The sequence below is a fragment of the Corvus kubaryi genome, unplaced genomic scaffold, assembly GCF_017639235.1.
Source record: "Corvus kubaryi isolate FWS band 111438036 unplaced genomic scaffold, C.kubaryi_AGA036_p1.0 split3-73, whole genome shotgun sequence".
Taxonomy (NCBI): domain Eukaryota; kingdom Metazoa; phylum Chordata; class Aves; order Passeriformes; family Corvidae; genus Corvus; species Corvus kubaryi.
The window spans coordinates 44,289,365-44,313,769 of NW_024582091.1; the positions used below are offsets into that span (position 1 = coordinate 44,289,365).

General features: G+C 38.2%; 1 protein-coding gene across 2 annotated transcripts in view; it reads left to right on the top strand.

Annotated features, from left to right (window-relative positions):
* Positions 1–24,405, top strand: part of MAP3K5 (mitogen-activated protein kinase kinase kinase 5) — a 100,238-nt gene that overhangs the window by 48,232 nt on the left and 27,601 nt on the right. For both annotated transcript variants that reach the window (XM_042017443.1, XM_042017442.1), the window contains exons 8-14: positions 1,977–2,089; positions 7,841–8,000; positions 10,063–10,216; positions 12,734–12,841; positions 18,040–18,089; positions 22,143–22,238; positions 23,635–23,716. In XM_042017443.1, the coding sequence (XP_041873377.1) occupies positions 1,977–2,089; positions 7,841–8,000; positions 10,063–10,216; positions 12,734–12,841; positions 18,040–18,089; positions 22,143–22,238; positions 23,635–23,716 (763 nt within the window). The remainder of the gene's footprint in view (positions 1–1,976; positions 2,090–7,840; positions 8,001–10,062; positions 10,217–12,733; positions 12,842–18,039; positions 18,090–22,142; positions 22,239–23,634; positions 23,717–24,405) is intronic.

A 24,405-nucleotide genomic window follows, 5' to 3' on the forward strand; every position in this document is an offset into this window, starting at 1 on the left:
AAATACAAGAGAACAGATGGAAGAGTAATTATTAACTGTCACTTTCTTGTTTCACACTGACAGTGTGAATCAGACTTACCAAAGCTACCAAGTCTTTATTCATATCTTTTCACTGCTACCTCCCTAATTCAGTGTCTGCACTGCAACATTTTCTCAAATGTCAGCAACTGCAACATTTTTCCGAAAGTACAGTCTCTCCTGTATTGGAACAAAAACACTAATTTCCAAGGTTTTTTCTTCTTCTTCTGTCAATATTTGCTCTCTCCTTTTCTTATTGCATGAGAATTACAGCATGGAAGATCTCTAGGGCAAAAAAGGTAGTCCAGTTCCCAGCATCACTATGTCTCCAAGCAGACAATGCTAGCTCGAGGGCTTCTCTTAGATGTATATACTTAGAATCAGTGAGAGTGTTGTCCTGTTTGGTTGGCAGATTTTTATGGGGGTTTTTATGGTGGTTTGTGTGTGTGTGTGTGTGTGTGTGTGTGTTGGTTGGGGTTTTTTAAGTGAGACAAAAGTATTTTGTATGTACTTTCTTCCTCACTTTGTTGTAACTCGCAGTATGAGAGGAAATTGCAGATGATGAAAGAAAAATATCTGGTACTCTCTGCTTCTCTTGCTTTTTTTTTTTTTAGAGGACTAAATACTTGTCTAATGATTAAGTTCTTTGGAGGTGGGCAACTGGAGTATAAAAAGTTTATATATGTATACTTTTGACATATGTATATATGTATATACATATGTATACATATATGTATACAGGCTAAGAGAAGCCTGTCTTACAGTTTTAGAGAGCAGAGCTTATGTTAAAGGATGCAAAGTCATGAATCATTAGAGCAGAAAAAAACAACAAACAAACAAATTTAAAGCCAGCCATCTTTTTGGCCTGGTGAGATCGAAATGCCGTAGCTTTGCTTGCATGTCAAAGTGTGGTCTAGAAGCCAAATCCTTAGGTTTTGCGTAGATTGTTTTTCTTTCCTTCCTTATATACTAATCTCACAACCTGTTTAATTATTTTTGTAGTGTATTCCATTTGTTTGTCTGTATTTTTCTCATCCTTTAGAAAGTTATTTTAAACTCCCTTGCTTTTACTGTAGTGAGTTGTGTTGACTGAATCTCCTGTGCTCCTTAACTCATGTACAATAGTAGTCTTTACCTCCTACCTATGTAGGTGTTAATATGTGTGTATATACATGCAACCAAAGGTATTCTTATTCTGAAGGATAAGTTTAAAGCATTGTAGATGTGCTGTTGCTGTTGTCACAACTACTTGCATTGCTAGCATGAGGATAGTGTGTGCTTTGTTTGAAGCACCTCCACTTCTTCTAAGACAAGATTGAGGCTAGGTGAATGCCTCTGACATTTCTCTTGATTGCTCAGTTCCTCTTGAGGAGAATGAAATACAGTATAGTTCTTCCTTGTGTGAGTAGATTTATAAGGACAGTGTCAATAAGACAGTAAAGAATAAAATTTGGAGTAGCTGAAATCACAGCTAAATATGAGGTATATTCTTGTATCACTTGCTTCTGTGCTTATGCATTTTGATATCCCTGTGTGCTGTTGTAGCAGATCCACAATAGAATCTGAGGTTTCAAGTCAATGAAAATTCATATATGAAAGATTAAATTAATGAGCTTATTAATAAATATAACTGTGAAACAGGTCTTTTACAAACTGATAGTATTATTCTGTTTTATTTGATCTGAAGGAAAATATTGTAAGGTACTGTAACTTTACTGGGATGGATGACTAGGGTCTGTGCTTGTTGTGTGGGGGGAAAGGAAATGGGAGGAGGATGTATAAATAACAGACTCCTAAAAATAACCACAAAGAATGTGTGGAAAACAGTAAAATATTTTTGCTTCCATGGATTCTTGCTGTGTAAACAGCAGATAAGCTCTTAAAGTACCTAAAACTGTAATGATGCCCGAACTAGATTGCATTATTTAGAAAGTAAACTTGAATGTTTATTTTTCTAGGTTCAAGAAGGCATTTGAGTCAGAGCCAACGTTACCAGCAGGAATTAACTATGCAGTACTCCTCCTGGCAGCTGGACATTGCTTTGATACTTCTTTTGAGCTGCGGAAAGTTGGTAATTATAACTTGCAAATTCTTGGTGAAATCACGTTCACATAGCGAAAGTACACTACCACCCACTGTTACAGGGGAAAATCTGATGGTTGTATATGAAAGCTTTGATGTGAATATTTAAGTTGCTCTCTCACACCACTGCTGATCCCACCTGACTGCAGGTGAGTGCTGTCATGAAGACCTGGTTTCAGTGTCAAGGTCTTAAATGGTTACCGGAGTTCAGTAAAAACTAGGTTTCTTTGTAAAGGCATCATTTGTGTGAAACAGGAATGCCTGAAGTGGGAATCCAGTTCCAGCTAAGCACTCTTTAAAACAAACACACACAAACCACTGTAGGGAATATGGACAGGAAGTCCATCCTAAGACTGAGGAAAATGCACTTGACTTGAGCTTGGGTTGGGTTGAGAGAAGAATCTTTCTGTTCTGATGGATTCTTAAAAGTTTCTCAATGTTCATATGTTCATGTTCAATTCTATTCATAGAATCATAGGATAACAGTGGTGTGGGTTGGAGGGACCTTTTAAAGACCACGTAGTCCAAGCCCCTTCTGTGGGCAGAGACATCTTTCTCTAGATCAGGTTGCTCAGACTGACCCTGGACACTTCCAACAAAGGGGCATTCACTTCCCTGGGAAACCTGGTCATCCTATGCTGAAATTTGAATTCTTGTGCCAGAGTAGGAGGTAAAAATATATGTTCTACATATTACATAGCATTTACAAATACTCACTTAGCTGGCCTAAGTTTAAACCAGATAGTTTAATGGAGCTGGGCTATATTTTTTGTGTAGTTTAATTTGAATCCTTCAGTTTTAAAGAAACTTCTCAATTGTGTATAGGCTACAGCCAACTAGATTTGTACAAATTAATTTCACTAATGAAATCTGTGTGCTATTTTTTTGGTATCATCTTCTTATGAGTTCATCCAGTGCTGTTTTCCCTATTGTTTGTATCGAGAACATTACAGAAATTAGTGTTCATTATTACATAAGGTTACATCCCCAGCTGATGAATTATTTAGTGCAGAAGTATCCTGTTCCTTAGGTGGTTTGGTTTTTTGTTTGCCTGCCTTATGTTAACATTTAGCTAGTATCTGCTGGAAACCCTTGATATAGCAACCCTTCCTGTTAGCTACTGGTGTCCATCTTTCTTTTTTGTTACAGGGAATATTGTCAAAATACTTTTAGTTTCAGACTGACTCAGCTATGTTGAAACACGTTTTCAAATACATTTATGGTATAGACCTTGTGTGTGTCATTGGTCGTTTATTTCTTGTTGATAAGACTGTGGTCACTATTCATAGAGTCATGGAATGGAATACCGGGTTGGAAGGTACCTCAAGGATCATCTGCTACAAACTTTCTTTGCAAAGGCACAGTCTAGACAGGATGGCCCAGGACCCTGCCCAGCTGCACCTTATATGTGTCCAATATCAGCAATCCACTGCTTCCCTGGGAGATGATTCCAAGGGCTGATTCTTCAAATTTTGAAAAATTTTCATCTTATGCCCAATTGGAAAGTCTCCAGCAGTAACTTGCACCTATCACCCTTCGTTTTTTCCATGTGACTTCTTGTCAGAAGGGAGTCTCCATCTTCTTTGTAGCCACCCTTTACACACTGGATGGTGATAACGCTCCCCTAAGCCTGCTCCTCAAGGCTGAACAAACCCAGCTTTCCCTCATATGGCAGGCTTCCAGTCCTTTGTTCATCTTTGTGGACATTCTCTGGACCCTCTCCAGCCTGTCCACATCTTTTGTGTATAGTGAGAACCAAAACTGAACACGTTATTCCAGGACTGCCCTGGCAAGCACTGAATAGAGTGGGATAATGGCTTCTTTATCTCTCCTATTGATGCCCTTGTTGATACATCCCAACACCCCGCTGGGTTTCTTTGCTGAAGAAGCACACTGTTCACTCATATTCAGCTGCTTGTTTCTCAGGACCACCAGATCCCTTTCCACAGAGCTGCTCCCTAGTGGAGTAGATCCCAGCCTGTGCTGCACTCCTGGATTATGTTTTCCCAGGTGCAAGACCTTACAATTGTCTTTGTACAAAGTTTTTCAGATGGCTTGAGTTGTGCTGGATTCTGAGGATAATTTAGTATTTTCTTTGTCTAGGGTTAATGTTTTAAACAAAATCAGGCAAAATCGCAGAGGTTGTGTGGGAAAATGTTTTGATTTTTTTCTGTTCCTAAGTATCTCTTACATGTGTCTAATTCTTTTGATGTCATCTCTTGTTTAGAGCTCTGTGTACAAGACTGTTTTTCAGCAGGAGTTAGATTTGCCAGGCAGTGCTTTCTGTTTGGTGTCCACCCACAGCATTATCTGTAGTACACAGAAATTAGAGAAGTTCTGCTTTCTGGTGGGGAATTAGGAGAGAAGCAAGAACAAACTGGTCAAGTTCAGTTGAGGTTATATGGAAATTATATTGCTAGGCTGGGAAAGGTGTAAGGAAGGATGTAGTCATTAACAGTTCTTCAGAGGGTGCATGAGATTGTAATTAGGAGATGCATATCTGATTACATTGGCAATATTGGAATAACTCCAGTAAAAGTAAGAATAAATCCAAGAGAAGTTTTACCAATCTGCATCAGATCAGAAAATTTGCCTTCTAAAAGTTCCTACCTGTACTTGTCAGATAATAGTTCACAACTAAATGAGCAAATGGAGCATTAATAAAAACCCTCCTTCTATTTTCTGGGTAGTATTGCTTTCTTAACCATACAAAGGACTTTGAGACCAGAACAGAAATGCTGTCTTCTGCATTGACAGTTATGATCTCTGCAGGCTGTGCAACTTTGACACACAAAGGATCCCGTAATGTGAATTGTTCTGTCAATATTTGAGCAAGGAAAGCAGTTTATTTATAAAGCCTTCATAGTAATATCTAACTGGTAATATCTACTTAGTGTATCTCATTTTTGTCACAAGCTGTGGGTATATTCTTGGTGTTATAAAAACAATGGCTTTTCTGGCATTAATGGTTCCTCTATTTTGGCTCATTTGTTTTAAAGGCAAAATATTTTTGATAAAATATACTGGAATTCAGCTGCTGCTTTTTTTCCCTCCCCTTGTGAATGCCAAGTTTATCATGAAAGAAGAGAATGTCTTGACTTTGCCTGGATTTTCTTATACTCTCAAGAATCTTTTAAAGATGGTGAAATAAAAATAAACTTACAAAAGGGAAATTATACAAGGAGACCATAAATTCAGAATTAAATTCTTGAAGGTTCACTTTGCAAGTTTCCAAAACAATCCTTCCCCTACAAGTTCTTTAAATTGGAGTTACAGTCTTTTGAACCTATTGCTAATGTCATCACACAGCAACTGCATCTCAGGGATAAGTAACTTGCCTTTCAGGGATGAGTAATTTTGTAGATGAGCTTTGCAGAGGATGGTCAGCAAACCACAGTGAGTTTTAGCACCAAGTATTTCACCTTTTTCAGAAGAACTTGATGAGAGGGTGATGTTGTCTTCTCTAAGGTAATAGGATCCACTTCACAGAATACTTGGGTAAAACTTCCATTTTATTCAAGTTACATAACAGTAATGATTCCTAAACTCGGTGTCCTCAGGTATCATAACTGCTACACATCCATCCATTGTCCCACTATCTTCCTGTAAGTCTCCCTTACTGAGCTGGGACTCAAAATGGTTGCAGTCACCAGTCCTACCCTCCTGACGAACACCTCTCCCTGCCATGCCAGTAATGCCAGTCCCTCTCCATGTGAGTTGTACTTTTCATCAAACCCACACCCTCAGTTTGTACCTCCCTTTAGCTCTGTTCCCACGTCTGGAGCACAGAAGGGCTGTGATGGGTGTCTTCCTGCAGGTGCAGTAAACCATGGCAGAGCATGTCTGCTTGTGAACCAGAGACTGGTGCTGCTGCTCGCTGTGACAAATAGCTTGTGATAGCTGGTCAGTGGCCACTGCAGCTGTGTGTGCCATCGCTCAGTGCTTAGCAAAGACCCTGTGCACAGCTAAATTCCTCCCTTCCCCCTTCCTCTCAGCAGAGGCACATCCAACTGAAATGATCCACGTATCCTTGTGATACCAGTTCCCTACATCCCTTGTGATGAGGTCACATTAAAAACCAGTGGAAGTTAATAGGTATCTGTCTTTTCTTGTGTGTTGCTATCACATGCATGCAAATGCTTTAGACATTCTAGTAGAGCCCTGTGGCCTTTGAAGATATTGCTGAGGAGTGTTACTCTAAAGTCCTGGGGGAGATTAATTTTTTCCATTTACTGTGTTTTATGGATAGCATTCAGGTTTTGTTCTCTAGAAACCAGCTAAAGTTGAACACTTTCAGCACAAATTCCCCCTCCCTGTTCTCCACTGACGAGTGCAGGTATACACCTTCAAGCAGTCTCTTTGACCGTGAATGTGTGTAGCACCCTGTCTTAAAGTCTTGCAGAGATGGTCACCATGGCACCTTGTGGAGTTGCTGGAGGTGATGTACACTGCGACATTTCTCAGGCAGATCAGAGATACTTTGTAACATCTATGGCATTGTTTTTCTCTTCAGGAATAACAAAAACTTATTTCCCAAGAAGCAAGCAAATAATGTTGTTTATGATTAAAGTACTATTTTGTTCTGTGTATTACTCAAGCATGGCAATTTCTTGTTAGCAAGAAAGCACAAAGTGCGAAATACAGATGTGAAATAAACTATAGGCCACTTGGATACAATTTCCCATTTTAAAAGCTTTTATTACCTGACGTTGATGTCATAAAAATGTGAGCAATGTGATAAAACAAGATAAACTTTGTAGGCTGAAGTGTAGCTTATGTAACGATACCTATTTTGATAATATTTATTGCTGCTCCCACCATGAAGTTTAGTCTGCTAGCTACTCAAGGAAGGTTAAGGAAAAAAACAAGATCAACTGTTGCATTGAAATTTCTTCTGAATACTCAGCCCAAATATCAAGGACAATGGAAGATGATGTGGGAGGGAAACTGTCATAGTGGAGTAGTGTGGGAAAAGTGAATTAAAGACTACAATAGTGAAGAGGCTTGTTGTGTAAGCTGCAAATTGTTTTTTATGCAGGGGATGGTGCAGCATATCTCATGTTAGCTATATGTAGCAGCTCATATGAACTAAAACTCATCCTGAAGGCCACAGGGGAGCCTGTAGTTCTCAGCAAACTTAGCAAGTCAAAATAAAACCTGAGGCTCTCCGTAGTCTTGAGTTGCTGAGGGACTTGCGAATATTAATAGATGTCTTTCATTGGGGTAGGACTTGCGGCAGTTAAAAGAACATCACTGCTGGAAGAAGCCCAGTGGATCATCTGTTCCTTCTGCATGGGACCTTGTCTATAAAGGTAAGTTTGGGGCTTGGGGCTTGTAAGTCAAAAAAACAAAGCAGAAAAAAACATAATAGGTGCCTTATTCAGCATCTGTTAAGTTTTTGCAGCTATGTTGTGTAGCCTAAGGCCCCAATTTACCTTTACAGATGAGGTCCATGCAAGAACATAGGTAATCTGACTGTGGCCTTGTCCTGACAGTGATGTCTTAAAGTTCCTTTCTTGAGAAGCCTATAGGAAGAGGGGGTGGGGAAAAAAAGTATTCTACCACTTAGGGTGTTTGGAAGGCATATAACATTAACTGGTAAGTATGATTTCCATCTTATTTTATCAAAATGGAGAGGGTATAGTAATGCAAGCAATTAATAGATTTTGAATAAGGGAAATGGTTATTTTAAAATTGCATTAATACAAATTCTTGTCACTTGTTATTCTCTTTGCTACAGGAGTAAAGATCAGCAGCCTGCTTGGTAAAAAGGGGAGCTTGGAGAAACTGCAAAGCTATTGGGAAGTGGGATCTTTCTTGGGGGCCAGTATGTTGGCTAATGATCATATAAGAGTGATCCAGGCTTCAGAAAAGCTGTTTAAACTAAAGGCACCAGCATGGTAAGGTGATAAACAAGGCCGTGTACATTGCTATGTTTTAAAACATTGGACTCCTTCAGCTTTCACATTAGGCACTGTATTCAGCTGTCAGGAGATGTGTTTTGTGCTTTTTAACAGATTTTGCTGTGTGTGCATTGTACTGCACTTTTATCCAGAGAAGGGACTCTCTTCCCCTTTTGCCCTTATTCAAGGGTAGATCTGATACGGGTCTTTAATTTGATGTGTGAGAAGGGCAGATTCACCATTGACTTCAGGCCCTTCTGAGGGCAAAGGGGAAAGGAGGAGTTGCTTGCAGCTACATTGCTGAAGAGAAGTGGTAGTCAATTGTGAGTTTAGTCATAATAGCCTGAAGGTTTTGGGGAATGAAGACAGCGTAGCTGGAGAGGCCTGGCTGTACTTTTAAATACTGTTAAGGATATGGCACATACCAGTTGTTTTAGGAACTGAATACAAATGAGCTGTATGGTGCAAGCTGCATCTTGTAGCGATTGAGAAGACTGCAAATCAAAGTCCAATTAACAGTAAGGTTATAAATCCAGGGTTAAAGGCAACCCTGTAGATTCAACATCTGTTATGCAAAGGCCAAGAAATGTGTGCTCTGACAGCAGGTTCCTGACACCTGCTTTGGATATAGGCAGCACTTAAGGACTGGTCACCAAATCATTAAGGGCTGGGATCATCTTAGCTGGGGAGAACCAAGACTCCTTTCTGACTAAAAAAGTTGCCACTCTGCTAATTATAAGAGTGAACATCACAGCATATGTATTCTTATCTTTTTATAAAGGATAGAGTGTGTCTCCAGAAGGTGATCAGACAGATGCTATAATATGGAAATGCTTAACTTCTGTGTTGACATAACATAGAAACTGTCAAAATTAAAAACTCTAATTTTCTGACAAAATGGATTTCATAAATGCTATTTACAGTGTATTTATTTGCAAGGTTTTCCATTTTTACTATGTGTATATTTTACTAAGAAGCTGGATAGCACTCTCTGGAAGTCTCCTGGTAGAATTTTCTGGAGTTTATGAATGCCTGGTTGTCAGGATTTTATGTACCCCAGTGCCTTTGGGGTTTAAGCCTGTGGATTAAACTCTGAAAATACAGCTCACTCATTTGTGCTTCATGAAAAATTTCTCCTGTGAGCAATTCCTTCCCAGTCTGTTGCCTGCTTTATAGCAGGGCCCACTCGGTACAAATAGGAATAGACACAGTACCTTAGGCCAGCTATCCTGATGGTCTAAGAAGGATGATTAGAAATTGCACAGCTATGGAAATATTCACTAAAGACCCTCTGAGGGTGAAACAAACATTTCCATTAATAGCCTAATTGTGATGAAGTGATAGCAATGATAAATCTTCTTTTAGCATGTATAGCTCACTGCTGTAGTATTCATAAAAATTGCGTGAGCTTATGTTTACAACCTTTTTTTTCAAAAATGCGAAGAGAAAGCAATGTTATCAACAAGCCCCATAAATCAGCCCCAGAAAGTAGAACAACAGAGAGAGTGGTGAACTGCATTGAGGGAAAACATTCAGCACTGCTGTTGTCCTTCCCTAGCAATGCTGAAAGACTGCTTAGCATAGCTGTTGTCATCTTTGTAGGATAATCAGTTCAAGAAGCATCATGTTTTAGAAATCTGTGTTAAATAATTGCCTATGCAGACACAATATAGGAGATAGAACAGTGTAGAAAGTTAAACTAGTGGACTTTTCACCTGAGTTTTTATTTTAAGTAGGTCACTACTGAAACAAGTTGAAATAGGCTCAGTTTGGTCCTTAGGTAGAGGATTTAGTTATTTTGTAATGTTTTCGTGGTTTAGGATGATATGGTATCAGGAATATGTGCAGGAAGGAATGTTCCAGGACTCTTTTATATTTCAGTTGCCTCATTTAGCAGCTGTTTCTAATTGGGAATTGTTATTATGAAAAGCAATCCTAGAGAAGCAAAATATTACTTGGTGTTGCAATGGTGAATAGTTCAGTTGTGATTAACAGCAGAGACATTACTGCTTACAAGCTGTATTGAGTTTTCTGTCTGTGTATGCTTGGATGGTCACAGGTACCTGAAGTCTATTGTAGAGACTATTTTGATATATCAGCATTTTAAGAAACTGACTCCAGAACACCATACGGCCAAACAGGAACTTGTGGATTTCTGGATGGACTTCCTTGTTGAAGCCACAAAGACAGATGTGACTGTAGTTCGATTTCCAGTAAGTAGCTGGTTTTTTGGGTCTTGGGGACACTTTTTGGTAGTTTCTTCGGGGTCTGGGGTTTTTTTTAAACAAATCGTGATGCAAAGGAAATGAGCACAAAAACACTGTATCTGTTTAGGTGGCCAGACAATAAACTGCTCGTCCAGAAGAAATGTATTTGGCCTGCATTTTAGATTGATTTTAATTGAATTCATATGGGTGCAACAGGATTGCACAGTGTACTCCATAAAAAAGTAAGGAGGAAAAAGTCAAGATAGAATTTTGCTATTTATTGTTTGCTACCATACTTCTAAAGCAAACATTTACAGTGTATTCCACGTGGTGATATATTAACTATGCTATGCTTTGAAGGAAAGATATTTAATTAATTTCAGTCTTTTTCTAGCTCAGCAGCCTTTGTGTACTCTATTGCCAATTAAGACTGTGCCCTGTTAGAGATTAAAAATCAGCCCAAACAGTCCGAAATGTATTGTTCCAGCTACTAGAAAATGCATTTCAACAACATTGCACTATAAGTGTGTATATATATGTTTATTTCTGATTTCTTCCACAAAAGTTTTGCTGAGAATTTTTATTAGATGCCCCAGTGCTGTACCATGTCCTGAAAGTATAATGTAAGAAGGTCTATGTTTGCTGCACGTATCAGCTATATATGTCCAGGAAATAATGTCTTGGGTATTCCTTTTAGCAAACCATCAGCAAAAACAGCTTTTTGTTTTAAATAGCACTTGCTGTTGCCTCCCAGATAGTTAAAGTGCATACAGGTTGTTTTGTACAGTTCTTTTACCTTCCATGTGTAGATGTGATAATAAACCATAAGTAAGACTTCAATGTTGAACAGCAAGAGCTTGAGGCAACGAGAGACTGTCTAAGGAGTCTGGTTTTCCTTTTCTGAGGAGAACAGGTAGAAAGTTTTGCAGGGGAACAAAAGATATTTTGAGTCTTCTGGAGTTTGTACAAGACAAGGCCATAATCCTTTTGGATTTTACATGATGAAATAGTTCAATTAGATACTTAAAGCAGACTCTGACTTATAAAACTGTCCAAGTAAAATGGTTTGAATTTTTATTAATATTAAGAGGCAAAACAAAGCTGATCACTGCATTAGTGTGAGCCAAAAGATAAACCCAGTGTCCACCCGGTTTGATGGTGTTGTACAGGAAGTTGGTTGGAGCATGGTGCTGATAAGGCCAAGGTCATGGCTTTGATCCCTGTATGAACCCAGTGATCCTTCTGGGTCCCTTCCAACTCAGACTATTCTGTGATTTTGTGACTACACTGGTGTTGCAGACAGACATGTGATTTCTCATAATACAAAAATTCTCTTTGTGCCTGTTCAGAATGAAAATCACACAGTTCAACAAGTCAACAAAATGAAAATTAGCAACTTTCTTTTCCCCCCCTTCTCCCAGATCGCAATTAATTTATTCTAAAAGAAGCTTTTTTCATATTTCCTTATTGTGAATGGTTCTGAGAGCTTGAACTTAAGAGCTCCACTGTCCCTGGGTACTAGCTTAGCTGTTAGTTACTCACTTATCTGGTAGCATCAGTGTCATCATCCTCTCTTTGGCCTTTAGAGGAAGAAAGGACAGTGCATGGATAACTTGTTGTAGGATAAAGACCCAGTTTGTGAGATGGCTTAAACCAGATTTTACAAATTGTAAGTGTCTGGAGATGCCAAGCAACACATTTTAATTCACACTGGTTATCATTTACAGAGTAAATGTGTAGGTACTTTTCGGAATTTAGCCCTGCACTGCTTCCAGTATATCTGTGTGCTTACCAACTCTGAAGGAGGAGATATGGCTTAGATTTCACTCTAAGCCATGGCTCTCTCCAAGACTTTCTACTTAGGTGTTTATATACATTTTAAAATAGGTGTAGACCAACTTGCTCTAGTCAATCATTATTGCATCCCATCTCTTTTAAATTATACTTCTAGTTTTTATTTCACTTATTCCTTTACACTTTCTATACTTTTTAGCTGTCAGCCTCTTGCAGTGGTTCTTGTTGCTTTTGAGAAAATCATTTGATCTACTTTTGGTTTGGCTACAGGCCACGGTGGTCTAAATCAAAAGCAGTTCAGTTTAGGTTAATCTGTTTCTCTGCTTTGCCTAAATATGCTTCTACCAAAAGATGATAAAGTTGTACCGTGGATCTTCTCCACATGGGAGATAGACATTCTAGGGTAGCATTGTAGGAGACTGAATTGTGACAGAAAGATTTCAAAACCTGGCATTTTTCAAAAACATAATTTGAAAAATTGATACATGCTACCCATTGACACTTAACAGCCTTATATAAAAAAATTAAAGTTCGCTTTTTTTTTAAATCTTAAATTACTGTCAGCCACACTAAACTAGCTCAGTACCTAAAATTTTGCTTTTCATTGTTTCATTATTTCTCCTGTTTTTCCTGCTATGGTGTGACTAGAGAAATAGTTTTAACAGATTTCAATACTTTTGAAGTTCTACTGGTTTTGCACTAACTATTAAAAATTATTTTCTCTACAAGGTTTTAATATTAGAACCAACAAAAATCTATCAGCCCTCATATCTCTCCATCAACAGTGAAGCTGAGGAGAAGACGGTATCCATCTGGCACGTGCTGCCTGATGACAAGGTATGTCTGTAGTTTCAACTTTTTTCATGATTTAAAAGTATGCATGGTACATAAGGCATGTAACATGTGACCAGTTGCATCTAATTATGATTCTGGAAAGTAGAAAAGTGTTTTAGTAACACACAGGAAGATGCTGAGATGTTTTGCCATGCTTAAGATTGTCCCAGTTTTCAATGGATCTTTTGTTTCCCCTCATTTTTCAAAGTAACTTGCATCTTCCTTCAGGTTGTTTTAAGCCTTTGTGTAATATACAACATGTCTTTTGCTTAAGATTTCATAAGTAATTTACAATTTACTGTCATCATACCAATAATGCAGCAGAAAATTGCTTATTCTTCCAGAACTATCATCTTCCCGTACTTACAGTTTTATGTGTCAGCTGTGATAAATACTCCTTTAATATGAAAGTAATAGAGACTGACATGTTAAAATGGGAGCAGAATCAATCAAATGCCAAAGAAGCACTTGGCAGAAGGATAGATAGATGCTCTAGAAACTGAAAATTCTGGGATGTCCATATGTCAAGGTGTGAGATAGCCAGACATATTTGGAAAGGAGCTTAGAAAATCCGGAGATGGAAGTGGAGAGGAAAACCTGGAATGGTTATTACAGTCTGGGATGCTTAGGAAGCAAAATGTTGGTAGGAGGGAAGACAAGGAGCATGTCATAGAACCTTGGAGAAGGATGTCAGCACAGGAACATGAAGGAGTATATGAAGAGTGAGCGGAGACTGAGTCAGCTGGAGGCAAAACACTGAGGATGCTGTGATTTGTAAGAGCTGTTCATTCTTCCATGGCACCATTTTGTTTGCCTGCAGGATAGGGCAATGAAGACCTGTTTTTCATAGAATCTGTAATCATAGAATCATTTAGGTTGGAAAAGACTTTTAAGAACACCAAGCCCAACCAATAACCTAGCACTGGCAAGTCCAATCTTCAGCTTTCCTGCCAGTTGTCTAAAAGGAGAAACATTTTTGAACGCAAAATACAGTGAGGCTGTACTGCTTAGAATTTTTGTTGTGAGTTCATGAGAAAACGTAAATGGCAGCTGAAACAGCATATTTAGAGAGCAAACTGAAATGTTTGCCTAGACCAATACATTTCTATTTATTTGTGGTTTATTCTGACTGGTGTTTTTTGAAGTTGGCTCAGGCTCTGAGAATAATTTAAAAAATAAATTTATGTAATTTTTAGGCAAAATAAAAATTTACCATACAGTAAATAATTATTTGCCAGAACTACAGACTTAATCTTGCTATTCTAAAATACCTGTTCTGAAAGTATTCCTGTATTCAGAATATATTCTATTTAGAGATTACTTGCACATGCATTTTTTTTCTTTTGTGGACTTTTTTGTGTGTATATTTAGTTCACCTCCAAACAATACTTTGCCTTCTGTTAAGTGGCTTAACTGTAGTGTAAGAAGGAACGACGGACTAGAAGGAATTTTCTGAACTGTTGAGTCCTCTTCACCTCTGTTGCAGACGGTCTTCCCATAAAATGTTTCACATAAAGTGATTGAGCTCTTTCTGAGTATCAGTATAGGTTTCACGGTTGACCAGTCATGCTGAAAAGTGGTTTGAGAATTCCACTGCAACTCTAGAAGAGCCAAGAGTGGAATATTGCTGGTGAAGTAAAAAAGAGTTACTTTAAATCTTCTAGTTTTCAGTCTGAATTTGTTGACATTTTATACACATTTGTTCTTTTGCTAACAGTGTTTATATTAAGTGGTTCCTTTTTCTCTCTGATATTTACCTGACAGTATTTTTAAGGAGAATCCTAATATCTCTTAGTGTAGGGTTTTTGTGTAGGTTTCTTTTTAAGCAAAACAGGTAGGCTTGGTGTAGTGGCCATACATAGCACCTCATTGCCATGACTTCCCATGTTGCAGTTTGAGTTAACCTTACTTGAGCATGTGCACTCATATTCCAAAAAGTGTATTCCATCGTGCATTCATTTATCATTTAGCTACTGGGATTTTTTTTTTTTGATACATTCAGCAATGGCATTTTTCATAGCTGTGTCATTTGACGGCCCAGTTACCCTCTGGTTGGGAGAAGGATTTGGATGTATTAGTCTACACCTGTTTGGTGTTTAGAAGATAGGTGTTTCTTTATAGCACGTTATACATTTCTTTCCATTTTCCCCTTCTCCTTCCTGATGTGAGGTGTGTGTGTTTGTATTTTCTGCAGAATAGTGTTTCCATGTTTCTGTCCTAGTGTTAATCATTGGCATTAGACATTAAGTGCACTCCCTAGTACTTTTGCTCTGGCCAGAATCCTTACTGTGGTGAGCTTATTGAGTAGCCAGAAATCTGATTGATGCTCTGTGCCCTGTGAGCCACCATACCCTTTGAAAGAATGCAATGGGCAATTTGGTAGTTTCCCCTTCAGCTGTACAATTATAGTCTGTTGCAATTTGTCAAAGTCGTTAGAATCCATCGGAAATTTTACAGGGAGAAAAGGGACTAGAAAAATTTGGAGACTCCACCTTCTTTTTCTGCTGAATATAACCAGTATAATATTTGTCTTTGCTAAGAGATTTTGTGAAGGATAAGGATGTATTATCTGTCAGTCTACTGCCCAGGGGAGACTCATACTTTGATCCTTAGTAGCCTGAAAACAAGCATTTTTTAGGGGCTGATTAACAAGAAAAAACACCTATCTCTACTGCAAGGGCATGTTAGCTGGGTTTGGAAACTTCTTCATCTATCCAAGTTCAGTCTACCAACCTTTGGTCTGTCAGAGCTTTAGCAATTCATGCTTCAGATTTCAGTTCATTTTGGCACATAAATTAATGGTTCTACTTGTTTTCCAGAGTTCAGTCAGTGCTCCAAGAGTAAGATCTGTGAGTTACAAAGTGTATGAACTTCCTTTCACGCAGAAAGAAGCTGAATTTCCATTTCAAATCCAAACTGAAACTCAGTGGAGCCTGCAGCTGGCACTTTTGTGCTAAATAGACAAATGACAGTCATAGGATAAATAATGTAGCCTCTTTCTTTTCTATTGCTTTTTAGCAACATATTTTAACATTTATGTTTTTAATAATACTGAGTTTAAGATAAACAAGTGCCTAGAAAAATCAGACAGCATTTTATTTTGTAGAATGCACATTACCTTTGCCTTGCAGTTCCCTAATTTTAGCAGCCCTTCCCGCATGGGGTTAGAGGAATGCAGCAGTGCTCTTTGTAAGTTTGAAACAGAACAGCCTGTCTCTGTTTTGCTTTGGCTTCTGAATCCATTTTGAGTTTTGTTTTGGGTAGTTGATGATTTTTTTGCCTAACCAAAGAACAGATGCTGAATTTGGATAGCATGCCTGATCTATTTACTCCAATGTATTCAAAACTTGGCAAGATCATGAAGGGATGTAACTTTTATGTTACTTCATTGCTTGAGAACTTCGTGTGGTAATTAAGATTTAAGAGATTAGTTGCATGTAGGTGACAGGTAAAAAATGAATACTAATGTTTCTTGTTATGTTTCGTGAGCATTTCTGTGTCTCAGAACGTGTATTTTAACTTATTTAGATTTTAGTTTATTCCCAATAGTGGGAATTGGACAAGCACCAATAGCTTAGCTCTGAAGAGAGTTTCTAAGCATGGAAAATTGGAAACTAGTAGATTTTGTATATGAAGGGAATTGTAAAAGACTAGGCAGAAACCCCTCCTCATTAGCATAGGGATTGAGTTGATCTTCCTTCATGCAAGAGAACCAGGCAACTCAAATAACAGTTTCACAAAGACACCATAACTAGCATCAGTTAGTACTTCCATTTCAAGATGCAATTTCATCTTTTCCTAATATCAAGCTGCTCTCCTGTTCCTTACTCTGTGAGAGAACCCCTTACCCCATTTAACATTGAAGAGATATTGAAGTTACCGCTTTGTACTTTATAATAGTTGTGAAACCTGTGCATCAAGAAAGATGTTTGCTTGTATTTTTGGTCCATTGTGTTAGGCATTTCATATTAGCATCACAACCTTTAATGTGATTTGAGCAGGAAGGAAAGAATTACAGAGGTGGAAAAAGTTGATGTAGGTCCTTATAGAAAGCTGTTATAGCTGGGAGAGCAATTTCCACTGTCATCTCCTGCGCATTGTGCAACTATTTCAGTGGTGTATCTGTTCTGACTTCTGTATATTTCACTGTTTTGTAAGCTACACATTCTCGAGTCTTCTTTTGGAATGCATTTGATTATGTGTCTGTTTGACACTATGCCCTTGCTCAGATCACTAAAATGCCAAATGAAATTCAGCTGCAGAAAGCAAAGGTTCTTCAAATATGTGGCTCATTGTGATGGGATCCCAGTGTTGCCAGGGCTGTGACGTGGTGTAGTTCCACCTTTTCCTGAAAGGAGAATGTTTTCTTTAGCAGATACAAAAGGCTTCTGTTTGCTGCAGTAAAGTTTTATTAGAACATAAACATAGAGCAATATAACTCTACAGAGTTCTCTCTCTCTACAGAGAACTCAGTTCTGCTGAATGTGACAGCTGTAAATGTAAAAGATCTGAAAATAAGTGAGGCCTGGCCCTTTGTGTTTTCATAGGGTGGCTTCTTTCTTCCAGACATGTTTTTACTCCAGCAGCTCTTAGCAGTTTTGGTACATTCTTACTGCTCTCTTCTGAATCCCTAGTCAAATAGTCTCCTTCCTGTTTCTTTGGACACTTTGCCTTCAGATTTGCTCCTTCCCTGAGCAATTCTTCCTACTTTGCAAGAATTTCTCACTTTGCTCTCTCCTGCATTAGACTTCTACTCATAGCTCTCTCTACCTGGCCTTCCCACACACTAGGCGATTGAGTGTACAGAGCAAGCTCTCATTATTCTCAGAGGTGGAATAATTTTCCCCCTCCTTTTCAGAGTATTGCATGTGATCCCAAGTTCAGTATCCAAACAAGGCTATACTGCCATCTCTTCTGATCTGCTCTTTTGAATGTTTTCTAAAATAGTAAATTGTGTTTGCAGCATAAACAGTGAAGAAATAACCCAAAACTTCTGTGTAGAACTCCTGTTGCTTTGGTTTCAGGTGAAAAAAAAAAAAAAAAAGCCTTGAAAAATAGCTGTTAACAGGTAATAAACAGACTGTTGTCATTTGTGTGTTTCCCATTCCCATGAGCTTCATTCTAGAAGATATGCCTACTGGCCCTTCATACGTAAGAAGGAATATTTTGTTTATTTTTTTATTTTTTACTGTGTGTTACAGAAAGGTATCCATGAGTGGAACTTCTGTGCTGCTTCTATCAGGGGAGTAAGGTAAGTTGTTTCCCTTCTTTGTTTTGAAATGAAAGGAGTAATTGAATCAATTTTGTGTTAAGCTGTTGCTGTGGACCTTGGAGGGACAGTGATATTCTATCACTTCTGTAACCTCTTCTCATCTATTCTTCTATTCTTCATCGTAGTTTTTTTCTTCTTTTCCTGAGGATTTATCTATATTTGTCATCCTGCAATTTTCCACTTTCCTTACAGTGTAATTAAAAAAAAAAGTTCAGAAACTTACATTTTTTAAATAGTCGTTGCTCTGTTCTAATAATAACTGTTCCATACACAGAGTTGTTGCTATGTCTGCAGGACGTTTTTGCACAGATGGATGATTCTTTTTCCTTCCAAAAAGTGACTTAAAAACACCAAACTATCAATAGGCACGAAAATTCAATCCTGTGGGATTCAGCTTATTTTAGGCAAAAATTGCAATGATGTGCTTAGTTCAGTCTGGTTGGGGTTTTGGCTACAGTATGTTTTTGTGTGTTTCTAAAAAAAAAAAAAAAGGGAAGAAAGAAGTTATTTATTTATTTACTGTCCTTTTGGTTTTTCCTTCCTCCTACCCCTCATTAAACCATGCTGTGGTCAGTACTGTTTCTGGTGTAACCTCCTGCATTTGTTATTTAAACTGTGAATTATCATTTAATTTGTCAATTGATTTTCCAATCTGTTCATCTGAACAGATGTCCAAAACAACTCAGATGACTTTACAGTGAGCCAAAAGTCACTGTGGATTTGTGGAGAACTCTCTGGCTCCCTCCATGAGGAGCTGCAGGGGGAAATATGTTTTTTTTTCTTTTCTTCTTTTAAATACATGCAAGTTTCTGATCATTTAATGTTTCAGTGTTTTACAGGGCTTTTTCCTAGTTTTATGACGGCAAGTATTGTTTGGAGTGGGTGAGCCTTCAGAACTAGGCCTGCTTCTAGTCTATTTTTGTATCAAGACTATTTTTGGCTACTTTGAGGCTCCTAGACTTAAAGCAGTGTAGGATGGGGGAGTTGCAAGCTTTATAAGGATTCTCAGCCCTCCTATACTAGTAAGAGTCAGCTTTAGAAATGCAGCCTTAACATACAAGGCAGGTCTTTGTACATGATCTTGGTGGCTTTTTCAACAAAGACCTCCGTAAATATTTATGGCATTCCATAAGGAGACAGCAGGTCTGGAGAGACACCTAGCTTTGAAGTGGCTCACGTTTTTGGTAAATACTTCACAGCAGTGACAGAGGGTCACTTCTTCTGCTTGCTGTATAACAGCCAGTGTAATCAGCATTTTGTTTCTCAAGTAAGAGGGTTCAGCTCTCTGGACTGCAAACTTGAAAGTATGTAGAACTCTGAGCAGAACAGTGCTAAATCACTCTCTGTATGCAGAAATTCGTAGGAATGGGCTTTAGTATAAGAGACTCATCGATTAGCGGTTTGTGTGCCAGTGTAAATACCTCTGCTTTTGCCATATGCCTTCTTGACCTCTTAAATGCAGATGTTTCTTATTGAATCAGGCCAGAAGGTGCTGTTATTCTTAAAGGATTTATCAGAGCTTTTGGAATATGGCTGTTTCCCCAAGGTACTTTGCATCTTAGGTTATTGAGCAAAGTTCCTACTGTTCTGCAGAGCTGACAGCATATGGGCAGGGAGATAGGAAATGTGTTTTTCCAACTGAAAAATAAAAACTAAAGTGGCAAACTGAAGTTTGCTAGACTACAAGTTGGCTTTTACTCGCTGTTCAGGAGAAGTCCTGGATTATGAAATAACCATTACTTGTGTTGTTTTTGGGGGAGAGTGTCTTAGAGGCCATCCTGATGAAAGTAGCATTAGAAACAGTGGAAAAGCTGGATTTAGATCTGCATCCAGTTTCTTTCATAGCTTAAGAACTTAGACAAGCTTGAGACAAGGCTATTTGTCTTCCATCCCAAGTTCTTGGTGCTTTGAACTTAACTTTGAACTCAGACTACTTAATTACAGCAATGAGAGGTGCCTGTACTGCTAGACTTCTAGAAAACACACTGACATTCCACACAGCTCCTTTTCTATGATTCCTGCCAGTGTTCACCTGTTTAATCTGCTGCTTCATCTGGAAGTACTGGTAATCAGTAGTTACAGCATTTGCAGTATTTCTTATTGACTTAAGGGGAGTTCTGGATGTACCCGAGCTGGGCACGAGGCCTTGCTTCCCTGTTTGTTTTCGGAGTTTGGCGAATTCAGCCCCAGTTCTCCTGTCACAGATGTCAGTGGGTACTATGTCTGCTTGGGCACTGTTAGAGTGAGGCATTTCCTGAGCAAATTATCCTGTCTCTTTTTATAACCTGGGTGGTTTTTAGTCTTCCTTTTTTAAGTTTAGCTTTTATTTTTTTTTCAGGGAGGAAAGCAACATATAAGCAAGTAAACCCTCACTTAAAGGTCTTAAATATTTATGAATTTCCCTGACCTCTGTGTACAGTCCACATTCTTAGCCTTTTATTCACTGCTATGTTAGTCGGTGGTTTCTGGGCATATCAGCTTTCAGCTCACAGTCAGTAAAATGTTTAAATGCACGTGGAACTTGAAATGAATGAGTAATTCTGTTAATATCAGTTGCTCCATATCTAGAGAGTTTACTTATATGCTTGAAAAGCTTAACATAAAAGTTAGTTTATAAGCTTGGGACAGTGACTGTCTTCCTAAATGTGTACATTACTTAGCACTTATGAATTTTCCTAATGTAAAAATAAATGAGTCACCACACCCAGAGCCAAATATTCTTATAATGAAACTCAGTCTTCTCATGAGTAGCTTTATGAAAGGCAAACCTCCCAGCTTGTCTAAAGAGTCATTTGTTTATCAAAATTTACAGGGTTTTGCAATAGAGGAATTATAAAGGAGAGCAAGATCAGACAATCTTAGACACCTATTAAAGGCTGAAAATTCCAACCATTTCCTTGTAGTTAAAAAAAACCTGCTATGTTAGTCAAATTATCAATCCTTTGGCACAATATAATACATAATTCTACTTTATTGTGCTACAAATTAAATAGTGATATGATGGCTGTCTTGATCCAACTAAAACAGATTGATTTCACTAGGACTGTGGATATTGTCCAGTATATTAATAAGCTTAGTAAGGAGACTTAATTTGCCTTGGTTTCTCAAATACTGCATTATTTTCCCTTCTAACACCCCTAGCCATTTCCCCCCGCCCTTTTCCAATATGGTAAGAATCAATCATACTGCATCAGCTTGACAGCTGGCATTCAATATGTGACAAAGTTACAGAAAGAGCTATTTCAAATAACATTTAATATTTTCTGTAAGGAGCAGAGCAACAACAGGCATATAAAACAGTTCTGGTGAATGAGTATCTTTGCACGAGCTGCCACCTACTTGGGGTGGAAAACTGACAACCACACAAGAGTTTGCACCTCTTCTGTTTTTCCATTGAGACATCTATGCATCCATAAGGAAATGGCATACATTCCTCCTCTTTATCTTTGTTCTGCAGTTATAGCAGATAAAACCAAAACTGAAGGAAGACATGAGTGGGCAAGGGTAGTAAAGTCATTCACCTCATATTTAGATGCTGACTTAATTTAAAAATATTTTTCCAACATACTATCAAGGTACCAATTAACAAGGAACTGAGCAGAAAATTTTGTGTTCAAGATTGAGCTGTGGCTGATGTCTAAAGCATGAAGGACTCATTATTTCAGTTCAAAGTCCAGCTTTCTAATATGATCCTGAAAGGATGTTTCATCCTGGCTGCAGGAGTGAAAATTAAGGGCCTTACCTAAATGCACTGAAGACAAAAAAGTCACAGGTCACTGGAAATGTTCCTATTAATTTCTTTGCTCTACTCTTTCTTGGGCTATATCTGGACAAGGGGGGCAAGCTGATAGCAAGCATCAGAATGTGAACTTTGGAGGTTACAAGAGAGTGATTTTACAATAAGGAAAAACTACGTATTCTCAGATTTAATCTGGTGCTTTCCCATGTTAAATGGGTTGATCTGTGTGGTTTTACAAAGCTGGCAGAAGTCTAAATGCATCTTTCCGGTAACTTTCTTGGCTGTTCTTTCAGCATTTCAAAGTTTGAAGAACGATGCTGTTTCTTGTACGTGCTGCACAACTCAGATGACTTCCAAATCTACTTCTGCACAGAACTTCATTGTAGAAGGTGGGTCACTGCTGTTATTTCAGAAAAAAACATGGCCTGTAATGGGGTAGATGGTGTCTGCATGCACAACAGGGCCTGACTGTTTCAGAACTATGCTGACAGTAGATCTGAGTGTCCTCGGTGATCAGCATCTTTTTGTGGGAAAGCTTAATAGATGGTACTCTGGAGATCTGATGTATGAAGGGTCAAAGAGCAAGCTCAGGCAGACATCAGAAACAAATACAATTATCAATCTAATTATTTTTTTACACACACATTTCTAGGATTAGTTTTGTAATACTTACAATATTACAGCTTACTAAAAGTGTGTGCCCTCAGTTCAACAAAGCATCCTAAACGTTAGGAGGACTTTCTGAAGTGGGAACATTTGGAGTAACAAGGTCAAGATTTCTCTGTAAATATATTTTTATTTACAATTACGAAGAAGCACACTTGATTTCCTTTACATTAGCATGTGTTTACATAAGTTTGTACCTGTGTCCCTGCAGGAAATTTGGCAAAGGTTTGTTGCGCAAAATTAGGGGTTTCTCTAATCTGTGTTTCTGCTCCATAAGCTTAAGGCTGTGGTGTTGAATTGATCCTGGAGGCATTGCCAGAGGAAATGTCACGTCTTTTTGTGCTAAAAAAGGCTGCAACTTTACCTAAAATCACTGCAGTACTGTCTATTAATGACTGGGGCCACCTCACAGCCCAGTCTCCAGCTTGTTCTTTCATCCATTCCAGTTCATATAGGTTCTTTTGCCATGTTCATTCCCCTTTACATCTGAGCTCTTCTTAAGAGATGAGTAAGCAATACCTTAGCACAACATGGTTTTTGCGCTTTCATTCTTTCAAAAGGATAGAAGTCATATATAATAGTATTTTTTAAATGAAAAGTTATGAAATAGACATCCTTTTCATTCAAGGAAAAACTTAAAGCTAGCATTCCTACACTACAAAACCTCTTCCAAATGTAGCAAGACTTCCTGACACTTCTCATGATGCTTCAGTTCTTTCAATGTACATAAAGAAGTGGTGGTATAGGATAAGAATTTAAACCGAGCTGTAGATTTTGAAATATTAATTCCATTAATAATTTCAGATATCATGGATTTCTTTTACATATAAAAGAAGTAGAAAAACTTCAGATTTTGAGGGTTAAATCTCCATGCAAACAAAATTTTTCTTCTGACAAGCAAACTTATACACTGAAATTATACTTATTGTATAAATAACATTTATATATATACTTATATATACATTGTTATTACATAATACGTAATTATGTAAAATAATACTTACTGTATTTAAGTCCTCTCTTGGTCCATTCATTACTTTGTTCCTATACTGTCTCCAGTTATTTTCTCAAGTGTATGTTTGCTTTTTTTCTCTCCTTTTATTTTTTTTTCTTGTACAGATTTTTTGACATGGTGAACAGTATCACTGAAGAAATGGGGAAGACTACAGAGGAAGGGGAATGTGATGGAGACTCTCTAGAGGTACTTGTACTTTTTTTTCTCCCAACATACAAAATTATGGGCTTCTAGTCTAGTACTTTGCTGAAGTAAATTATTAATCCCTTTTCCAGAGAAATTAGTGAAACTACTCTTTACACAATTTTTTCCTCTAATGTTTATCTATTAATGCTTCCTTGTAAAGGTCCTCATGTAGTTTTTAGTACCAGCATAGCTAAATCTCTCGTATTTCAGTTAGTGAACTGGCTTTAGAAGGTACACAGCTTTGGAGTTCTGCAGTCGTGCTTACTGCAGAGCAGCTCTTGAAACAGTTACTTCAGAGTGTATTCAGAGTCAGGCAGCACTAGGATCTGTTTAAGTTTTAAAGACAGTTTGTCTGACTGTTTTTAAAGTCTGTTTCAGGCATCACTGGAATCGTGTGCACTTCCATTATTGGCAGATTATCTGCACAAGTAATGCTATAACTGCAGTAGGGAAGGCTTGTCCTGGCCAGCAACTGTCTGTAGGCAGCACAGCAGTGAGCAGCAGAATCAAGTCAGGTGATGATGTTGGTGCTGCTGGGAGTCTCTTTTATACCCTTAGCCCACAGACTTCCACTGAAGCTTGGGGTGCCCCTACTGTGAATGCACTGTGTTCTCACCTGGAGTTTTATCTGAACACACACATAGCTGGAAAGAGAGTACAAGGCCATTGGGTGCAATGCAGCACTTAAG